Raw genomic sequence first — 11,420 nt, forward strand, 5'->3', positions numbered from 1 at the left:
TATATATATATATATATATAATCATGAATTGTGTTTTTTAATCTTTTTTGAAAACAATCAAAAGCAACATTTTATATATATAATTTGTTGAATAATTTTGTCATAATTTCCATCAATTACATTTTTTCACCAGCGAAAACGAGACGATAACGAAATAAAAACTAATTTTGAATGACAGAAACTATGACGAAAATCTATTGAAATTTTCGTAAAAAAATTTAAATGAGATGAAAATCTTATGGAGGGACGATTTGGCAAGAGATCCAGTCAGAAGTAATCTCTTGCGTGGTTGGGAGTTCAGATGTGCACATTTGAACTGACATGTAGCCTACTGACATAAGTTTGCATACACTTTAGATGTTATCTCCAGGAATATACAGTATAGCCTAATGCATTACACTGTAACTAAACCCATTAGATTTTAGTTAACTAAATCTACTGTAGATTTAGTCGACTAAATCTAGACTAAAACTAAAACAATTCAGATGACTACATCTAAATGGCATTTTAGTCCAAAGTAAATAAACTAAATAAAAAAATTTCTGTCAAAATGAACAATGATTTGTTAAAGAAATAATTCCATGCTACTCTGTTGGTAGTAATTAGTTCTCATATCTTCCTGCATTGACCAGGTGATGTTTGATGAACTGTTAGTGTTTCTCCACTAGAGGGCAATCGTACAATAAAAATCAAATCCCTCTAGCCTGGTCAACAAAGCAAGATGCTGAGTCACTGAATAGATAGATATTGGTTTTCAGAATTATTGAAATTAAAAATACTTAAAATACTTTTTTTTTTTTCAGTGAACAGTGAATGTCTTTACTCAAGTTCAGCGGTTTTCTGAACTGAACTGAGTGATTAACACAAAGGGAAACAAATCAAATTAGCCTAAATCATTTTTAAGAAACCATTAAACCTGTCTAATTAGTTTTGTTAAGGTGCAGTGTGCAATTTCTAATCCTCTAACAGCACCAAAATGGAAATGTAATCTGTTTGAATCATGACACACTACATTGTTGTCACATGACCTCATCATGAATAGTGGTGTTATCATTTTGGAGCTAAAAAGGGCTGCATTTTAAATTCAATTTAGTGTAAAAAAAATCGTTTGGCAGTTAATTAAAATAATGAATATTAATTTGCAGTTCAATCATCAGAGAAATACATTGCACTGTGAGATGCACAAAATTCTGAACACAGTTAATCACAAAGAAAGCTTCCAGAGCTGGAAATCACTGCACTCGGTCTGTACTGCTAGAAGATGCTCAAATCACTCATACTTTTTTCAACCCTTCCCCTCCAAACACTTGTCATCATTATACAGTTTAACACTCGCCGTTCACAATCCAATCAGTTCTTGATGTATTTGGAATTAATTCACAATTTCCCTTAATATGTTAGCAATATTGAGTGTGTGGATTTGGAGTAAGATTAAATCATCACTCTATACATGATTATCATTACTGCATGAGGTCAAAGTCTGTATTTTACACTGAATTAACTTTAATCTTAAAAGGATCAGATATCCCAAAAGTGCACTTAATTGTAATCTGAAAACACACTTTCAGATAATATAATATTAATGAAATATCAGGCCACATAATTGTACTTACAGAGAGTACACTTTCATGACTTTCTTAACACAATTAAAAAGTGTATTTAATTGTGTAAATTCCTCAATCAAATTAAAAATGTAATTATATCATGCTTTATGGAGACAAAAACACTCAAAAGTTCTTGGAACACTCAAAAACACTCAAAACTAATTGGATTTAATATAAACATAAATAAACTAAATAATACATTTTCATTTAATTGCAATTAACATTCAGTTAAGTGTCCAAAATCAGTTCATTCTATTCGCACTTAAGAATATTCTTTTAAAGTATAATATTGTGACATGTGACTCATGTCCTGATGTTGTTCCCCCTTCTCTCTCCCTCCCTCCACTTTCATGTCATTCTATATATACTATCATTTACAACATCAAAACATGCCCTTAAATGCATGGGAAATACTCTGACCTTATATCTTCACAGTTCACATTGTAAAAATCTGAAAACAATTATTTAAATTTTAAATTTATGTTCAGCGTCAGATTGAAACAAGTAGTTTGGGGCACATAATGTTTTAAAAAGTGTTTTACGAGATTAATTTTTGAGGTCACTTTGAAAAAAGTATAAAACTTCTCAAACTCACTGAATGCAAATATTGAAAACTCCTTCCTCAAGCAGGATGACCTGGAAACTGGAGACTTTGTAAGGTCAATTTACTTTCCTGGCGCCAAGAGTTTGAGACTACTAATATACAAAAAGCTACCAGTCCACTTCCTGGTACAGGCAGCCAAAAAGTATAGTACTAATAATCTCAATCAGGGTAGACACCATATTTAGCCTTGTTTTCATTCACTTTGGATTAAAGATGGCGTCTCCCCTTTATAACGTCAGTTGAGCCAAAGCAACAGGTTGCTCCAGAAGCACAATCTCTGTCAATGGTGAAGTGTTATTTGCATTAAAGGGGTCATATGATGCGATTTTAATTTCAAAGACTAAAGTCTCAAATCCAAAGAGATATTCGCGGACGAAGCGGAGTCCAGCCCGGAGTCGTCACATGTGGTTGCCGCAAACCCGCCCGCCGCCGCTCACTCTAGCCCGCAGTGTGTGACGCTGTTTCGTTGTTAAAACGAAACTACTTTGTTTGGCCTTCCAAAAGAGGACACGACTAGAAATCAGTGGTTAAGTTGTATTTACAACACTGTTCCAGAACAGTTCAACCCAAATATTCAGATGTGTGCAGTGCATTTTATGGAGGACTGTTTCCTGATCCTGGTAGAGTAGACTACAATGCCGGCTGTTCTGACACACAGACTGTAATTAGCCTGCGTTTTCATATTTAAAGAAGTTCTTTTTAGCAACATCATATGACCCCTTTAAATTAAAAGCATCTGCTTATCAGCAGAAACCTTACAACAGTCTTTTCGATTCCTTCCATACTCAAACTTTCCAATCTATGAGCATGTTAATATATATATATAAATCATTTGGAGGACGAATTACCTTTTCAATGTTCACAGAATTTGTAGTGCATAATGGCTGAAGATGGTAGGTCTTTGCAGAAGCTTGGTGGAAAAAGCGTAAGCAAAGATGGTGGCAGGGCACATTCTGTTTTTCTCAAGTGCCTAAATTGATTTTGGTGTGGAGTTTCTTGAGCAGCAGCCAGGGGCTAATGCAGTTTCATCCTGCCACTCCCTGTCTCAGATGCAGAAACATAAAGAGAGATGGACATATGTGATGCATATGAAACACAGACATCCTTCTATTTACAAGGCCCTAAGACAGAAGAATGAACATCAAGAGTGTATACATACATGCATAGGGAATATATGTCTATACATAAATACTCTAAACTTCAACCCATGTTTTATTTGTCAATCACAAGTTTATTTAATTAATAATGTATCACAAATAACGAGCAATGTGAACATGCCAAATAAACATGCCTGTGATTTGCTGTTTTCTGCTGCAGTAATAGCGTTCCTAAACTTTATAGAAAGCCTCTAACAGGATTCAAACTGTTAAATAGTAAATAGTAATTTCGTTCATTAATAAGGCTGCTAATAAATGAATACAACTGACATACTGCATATCCAGACAAGAATTCATGATATGAATGTTAATTGACCTAATTTCAAGGATACATACAAACTTACAAACCTGTCCAATCTTCTTATCTGTGTGTGTGTGTGTGTGTGTGTGTGTGTGTGTGCCACTAAACAAAATAACTAAATTGATTAGCCCAATGGAAATGTTTCTTCTGAAATGTATGAGAAAAAAAAAAAAGTTTTGTATATATATATATATATTAAATAAAATTTTTATAAAGTACCATAGTAAACAAAAAAACTTGCTATAAATGAATGTTATCAACATACTTAGATAATTTGGTCTTGGAAGCATTTGATAAGTGTTTGAATTTATACTGAGATTACGGTCTTTTGATGGCAGACTTTGCTATCTGCAAATCTGAGTACAGTTTGAGACATTAGGTATGTTTGCATGCACTTCTATGAACCCTAAACATAGCAATCTGATTCATATATTTATTTACATATGCATTACATGTATTCCAAACAAAAGAAGACAGCCACCATGTGTGACTAGAGAAAGCCACCTCGATAATGTTACCGTGAGTATAATTGTCCTGTTTGCCTTTATGGCAAAAAGAATGCTGACATGTATGTTTTAGCAAATATTTAGTAAATAATATAGACTCCACCACTGACCAGTTTTTAAGATGTGAGGTATAAATAAACATATACACACTTTAAATGATAGATGTAAAATGTATGCAAACGTCCATATCACAGCACTTTGCATTTGCAATTTAGATGATAGTTAGATTCAAGAGTTTACATGCTTAATTTTTTCTGTCAATCAGATTATTTCAGGCCTACATACCTTCCAGTCCAACTGGAATTTCATTCAGATCAATTGAGGTGTTTACATGAAGGCTTTTCAGTCTGATTAAGCCATCAAATTGATTATAAATGGATTACATGGTGCATGTAAACAGCTATTGTTCAGATCTCTTCTGACTGAAAGTCAACTTTTTTTTGTAAATAAAGATTAATGTTCTGCAAGATACAAATAAAGAATATGTTTTGCAAGAAAATAGTATTTCTACTTCAAAATGTCCTGTCATGTTTTTACTTACTGCTTCTTTGTAATTATTTGAAAAATGTACTAGCAATTTTTTTGTGAAAATTGTTTCAAAGTCAATATCTTTTCAATGTAGACAAGATTATTAGATATCTCAAAAAATTAAAAATAATTCTAAGAAGCAGGAGACTGCGGAAATGTCCAACTGAGCTGCCTAGTAGAAACATGTAAGATATTGAAGAACTCTTAATTGTAATTTTTCTATCAAAATAAAAAAACCTAGAAATTCTTCTTTAAACTGGTTTGATTTAGATACACAAAGGCCATAAAATAGTGTGGCGATCCGGCGCGCTGAACTGGTCTCAGGTTGACGTCACAGTCTGGTACCTTTCTGAGATCATTTTTTATTCTTAGACATGAAATCATAAATCATTTAGCCATGGTCTTAGTGGCCATCCTCAGAAGGACGGAGTCGCGCAGAAACAAGGGGAGACATTCCCACAGACATGTCTCGTAACCCTATATAAGACAAAACTATTTATCAGAAGTTTGCTCTTAAACACATTAGTCTAGTCACCTGACAAACTGCATCCTCACTTCCTCTTCTGTCACCCAGCAGACATGAAAACATATACTGTGTGGTGTCAAATCCAAGTACACATCTCTGCCGCATGCCTATAAAGATGGAATATTTTTCTTGTGTTGTAAACCAATCAGCTGTCAGACGGTCCAGAGTGTCTCTGCGGCAATTGGTCAGAAGTGATCAGAAGGATGGAGTGAGATGCTTAGAAGGAGGGATTTGCATTGTTTAGGACAGCCCCCCGTCCCAAGTCAGCCATACCCCCTTTAATCGTTTTTTTGCGTGCTAGAGAGACCGAGTTTATTCTGGCAGGGTAGAGTGCAGCCTCACTCCTGTGAAGTACGAACTAGTGTGGATGGAGCACGACATCTCTCTCCATCCCTCCCTCGCATGCCAAGTCAGACTGACTTTATCTCTGTTCACCAGCTCTGACTTTATTTTGTCCTCTGCATCTGGAGTGACTGACTGAGAGGAAAAAGGAAGAAGCAGGTTCTTCAGCCTCGGAGGAAGAGAACAAGGCTTCCCAAAACAGTGCGTCACCAGAAACCAGTACTGACAGCCTGGACAAGACCCCCAGAAGACAGCCAACATGTGTGACTGTTTTCACCTGGCATTTCCCAACTGGCATGCGTCAGCCGCGGGTGGGCATCATTCTTTATTTTGCTCTGTCTCTTTAGCTTTTCTCTCTGTGTATCTGTCTTACTCTGCATGCTCTGTGCTATTTTTATCTCCGCACTCAGCACCACTGGTGGCAGGACAATATAATTGTGCAGTTGGGCTGTGCATGTGTGAGTTAGTGGGACACTGGTGCTGAGCTTGTTGACAAGCATCACTGCATTTCTCTGCTGAGATGACGCTGCACTGTGTGTGATCTGGGTGTGTCTGCAGTAAAGGGGGCGTGGCTATGTGGCTGTGGGTGTGTCAACTGAGTTATGCAGTATTTTATCAACAGCATCTGCAGTGTGTTTGTTTACAGTGTTGAGAGTGTGATTTCTGAACATTTAGGAATTGTTGAATTTGGATAGTATTGTTTACAAGGATTTATGAAGGCTTATGAGCTTATTTTTTGTAGATTTTTAAAAAATATTTTCCCTAATATTTTTATTTTAATAAAAAGCTTATTTTTATTTCAATGATTTCTATGATGTTTGATAAAAAATCAATAAATATGTATGTGTACATATCATAAATATATTGACAATATATTTATATTAATAGATTTTTATAAAATATAATGCAAACACACACACATATATATATATATAAATAATTAAAAAATATATAATTACATAACACATGTACATTTTTAAGCCCAAGTGTCTCTTCAAAATCCAAGACTCCATAACATACTGATATAACCTACATTTATTTAAAATATATATAATTTATATTTATAATTCTATAAAAATTGTAATAAAATTGTTATATTTCAATACAATATTTGTAATATTGTTATTTAAAACTGATTTAGTAATTAATAGTAATTCATGTAATAAGTGTTTTTATAAAATATACAAGATGTATACATAAGCCAAAGTGTCTCCACAACATAGCAATATATATAAAAAATAAAAATAAATAAACAAATAAATTAAAAAAATTTTTTTGTCATTCTATGTTACAGTAACTTGATAGTGGTGCTCTTTTTGGCTTCATTATCAAAGGACTTTGAAATGCAATTAATCTGTTAACCAAACAGCTCTAAATCATTTGGTCACCTTGTCTCATTTAATTAAACTAGCAGCTTTATCTATAGTTTTTTTTTCTTTGACCTTCAGATGAACTTCAAGCTCTTTAGTTATACAAACAAACACTTAAAGTGACCTAGATGAGGCAAGAGTTATATTTTAGAGATCCTACAAGCTGCAATGAGCAACCAATACATCTCACAATACAACGGCTGCATGACAGCTTAATGACAGCTTAATTACTATATATAAACCAAGAATGGCATACACAGGATTTAATTCAATCAAATGTGCTTTTGTACTCTGTTTTTATACAGACATGAATTTGCTATACAGCTTTTCCATGATGCTAAATGTTTGTGAGATTGCATTAACACACAATATCTGAAATCTGAGAAAATTATTTAATTATGGTCACACTAAGATGAATGCATTGCAAAACTGTCGTGTCAGTAGAATAGAAATAAAAACTACATTATTCTATACTGGTGTACATAAGTGACACACATTAACCGTACATTTTGTCAAAATTGAGTTTTGAGCCAAATCAAGTCTATCCTATGACAGATGGGTTTGGCTTTGCTATGCTCACATTCTAAAGTGTGAAATTTGATATAAGATCAATCATAATTCAATCAAAAAACTTTTCTCTTTAGTTGGTGACTCTGTGGTTTAATTCTGCAGGGCAGTATAAATGCTGGTGGGCACGGCTCAAGGTCTTTGTGAAGGATGTAGATTTGTGAGACTTGGATAATGGCCAAAGTACACCAACTGAGCATGATGAGCAAGACATGGATGAGAATGAATCCTCTGAATTAGTGCATAGGGCAGCTGATATTTGCACAATGGAAAAAGAGAAAAACACTTCAGTAAAAACCTGTAAAAACTCTAAATTACCATACAGTTAAAAATAATTCTATATTGAGCAAGACATTATAATACATGTATTGTATTATAAATGTTTAAAGGGGACATCGGATGCAAAATTCACTTTTCATGGTGTTTGCATATAAATGTGTCTTAGCAGTGTGTGGACACAACCAACCTAAAAATCCATTTTTATAATCCCCCAAAAACCTAAACAGTCTCAATTGTCAAGCCGTTTTGATTTTCTGGGTAGTATGACGTCATATTGCTCAAGCTCCGCCCACGGTCGCTGATGGACTGTCCCGTATTAGCATATCTCCGCCATCAGCCAGGTGTATGTTGTCCGATATTTTCTTGTTAACAAATGAGTGCATTCACACCGGGAGCCGGAGCGTCACGTGAGCAGCGATGAAGCGATGGTTTCAGCACCGAGTCTATTTTTGCTTGCGGTGTGAAACCCAAGAGTCTTAATTTTCTCCTGACAACACAGCCACTGAGGACGCAGTGGATTGATTTTTTTTATTTTTTTCGATGGTAATGCCCACCGATTACACCAAAAAACCGAAGAGAGGGTCGGGGTGAGCAGATCTCATTAGCATTTAAAGAGACATGCACCGAAACGGGATGCTGCGAGCCAGAACTTTTTTTCAGGGGTGGCCAGATAAGACCCAGTGATTTCTTTGGGGTGGCCAAAAAATAAAAAGACAAAAACTCATTTCACACAACCAACCGCTTCCGTGGTCGTAGGGCGTAAAACGCTTGGTTGCATCTTTTGATGTGACAAACCCGAGTTTGGATCCGCCTTCTCACTTTGAACTCATTCTTCTCTCTTTTTCCATCACATATCAGATCGGAAAGACATTTCGTTTCAATAAAAATGAAGAAAATATGGGGTGGCCAAGCCAGTATTAATTTCGTCAACGAAGACGACGATGAAAAATATTCGTTAACGAAAAATTTTTCTGTGACTAAGACGAGACGTTGACGAGCTAAAACTAATTTCTCTCGCGCACGCTCCGATTCTTCAGTTCTCATATACAGCGCCCGATCAGTTCTCAGTGCTCAAATACACACGCAGCAGTCCAAATGTCTATCGTGTAGAGTATCTCATGTAAATACAGTCGGTTATGGATTAAGTGAATGTAAAACTGGGTGAAAACTGATCGTGTGTCAGTATTACATGCATACCTTCCGTCTTATAGGGACAGCATTCCTAATTAAGTACCTATCCGTGTCATTAATGTTAACAAACAAGTCTTTCCCGCTTCACTCTGAAAGAGGCATGTGTATGATGTTATGAGCGCAGGCCAGAATTTATGTTCCTGCTCCCTATATCTGTCTGAGAAGCTAATTAACCATATTAGTGTGCTGAAGGAGTAGAGCTCTGGGCCCCGTATGGCAGAAAACAACCTCTAATGCCTGTAATCTTGGTCATGGGTGATGTGCTAACATACAGGAGATCAGCAGTTGGGAAATTCCAAGATTTGTACAGCTTAAGTTGTAATATCATGAAATATGAAACATACTACATACAGCATTTACAATACTTATTTCAGTTAGGGAGGTCTGTAAAAGTTTTGGACTTAATTCATTTAGCATTTAAAAAAAATAATTCATAGAATAAATATCTAATACTAAATATGTAATAATAATACTGAATACTTCACCCCCCCCCCCCAAAAAAAAAACCATTTTTTACTCACCCTCATTTTGTTCCAAACCCATATGCTGTTATTGTTTCCTGTGAAGCATAATAAAGGAGAATATTTCAAGAAATTTCATGCAGCTCATTTCCACACAATCACATTTCAAAATGACCATCTCTTTCAAGTTCAAAATAACCTCGTGTTATCGGCTGCATGCTTTCATGTCCTGTTTGGTCTTGTGCTGTGTAGCACGCAGCTTGGTTTTCACTGGCTGCGTGCTATCTTGTCTTGTGTGAACACGTGGCTTATGAGTTTTCTCATTAGCTGCGTGTTCGTGTCTTGTTTTGTTCAAGCACATGGCTTGTGATTGTTTTGCTGGCCATGTGCTTGTGTTTTTGTTCAACAACGACACAAGACAACAAGAAAAGCACGCGGTTGAACAAAAACCGCGTGCTACACAATACACAACACACGTGGACAGAAGAGCGCACGGCCGAGCGAACTCGAGACCGCACGCTCACACAACCAGACAGAACATGGAGCGCGAGTGTCCGGACCCCGACACGAAACCGAAACTCAACAAGACATGAGTGCCGGGATCTGAACACCACGCTCCAACATGAAACAGGACACACAGACGAGAGCGCACGGCTCAAGCACTCTCGAAGCCGCACGCTCACATGAAAACAATGACACGATGGGAATGTCAGGGCTCTGTCACAAAACCATGAATTACACTAGACCGAAGTGACAGAACCCTGACACTACCTCCCATCAAACGCCACCTGGCGTCCCTAACGAGGAACACCAAAAACAAGACAGGAACATGACATGACATGAAAACACAAGACTAGCACAAACGTAACACCACAAGACCGACACAGAACAACAGACAACACAAGACAGGAGAAACCAAAACACAGAGACAAAGAGGGGAGGGAGGGAGGGGAGCCAAGCCAGTGCCAGCAGGACAGCCCAGAAAGTCATTAAAGGGACCAGGGAGGGGCAGGAGGGTTGAGCCAGGGAGGCTCAGGCAGTCCATGAGTCCCGGCAGAGGGCCAGGGTGGAGCCGGAGGGATGAACCAGCGAGGCTCCGGCCTAACAGGAACCCCGGCAGACCACCAGGGCGGGGCCGGAGGGACAGACTAGGGAGGCTCCAGCTTAACAAGAACCCCGGCAGACCACCAGGGCGGAGCCGGAGGGACAGACTAGGGAGGCTCCAGCTTAACAAGAACCCCAGCAGACAGCCAGGGCGGGGCCGGAGGGACAGATCAAGCAGACTCTCCCGCTTCTGGAGTCCTGACAGGGGGCCAAGGCGGAGCTGGGAGCTTGGCAGGCAGGATGGGTGGAGCCCGTATCAAGGAGGGAGCCGGCATCAGCTCTGGGGGCGCAGCAGCCTCTTCGGCCACCACTGCAGTCTCATCAGGCACCGCTGGGGGCGCTGCAGCCTCATCGGCCGCCTCTAGGGTAGCTACAGCCTCCTCAGCCGCATCTAGGGACGGCAAGGCGGACCCATTCTTCCTCCTCCCCCTCCTCCATTTACGAGAGTGAGGTGCTGCAGTCTCTTCGGCCGCCTCTAGGGGTGCTGAAACGTTGTCGGCCGCCACTAGGCGTGCTGCAGCATCATCAGTCACCTCTGGGGGCATTGCAGCTTCTTCAGCCACCAGTGGGGGCGCTGCAGCTTTGTCAGCCACCACGGCCAGCACTGCAGCCTCCTTAGCTGGGGGACGTGCCAAAAACTCCACAAATCCCCCAAACGTCAGGTGGTCCAGCCCCCTCATTCTCCACCAGTTGAGGGGCTCATTAAGGGCATAATTAAAGAGGTCCTTGAGGGCCGCATCATTAAACCCCAACCCCTCTGCACAAAAACAGCTGGCAACTTGACTGGGTGGCAGGACAAGGCTGTAGCGAATCAGCTCAAAGAGGAAATATGAATAATTAATCATAACTAGTTATAATTAATTATAAATATTTAGATCCG

The 11,420-nt window shown here is 38.4% G+C and overlaps 1 protein-coding gene across 1 annotated transcript in view; it reads left to right on the forward strand.

Annotated features, from left to right (window-relative positions):
- The first annotated feature begins 5,536 nt into the window (after positions 1-5,536).
- The window catches only part of LOC107708423 (protein AHNAK2-like), a 23,548-nt gene continuing 17,664 nt past the window's right edge, over positions 5,537-11,420 (forward strand). Inside the window, exon 1 of the mRNA XM_016512639.1 lies at positions 5,537-5,879. Coding sequence (XP_016368125.1) covers positions 5,828-5,879 — 52 coding nt within the window. The 5' untranslated portion in view covers positions 5,537-5,827. The remainder of the gene's footprint in view (positions 5,880-11,420) is intronic.

The sequence above is a fragment of the Sinocyclocheilus rhinocerous genome, unplaced genomic scaffold, assembly GCF_001515625.1.
Source record: "Sinocyclocheilus rhinocerous isolate Xijiao unplaced genomic scaffold, SAMN03320098_v1.1 scaffold295, whole genome shotgun sequence".
NCBI classification, from domain to species: domain Eukaryota; kingdom Metazoa; phylum Chordata; class Actinopteri; order Cypriniformes; family Cyprinidae; genus Sinocyclocheilus; species Sinocyclocheilus rhinocerous.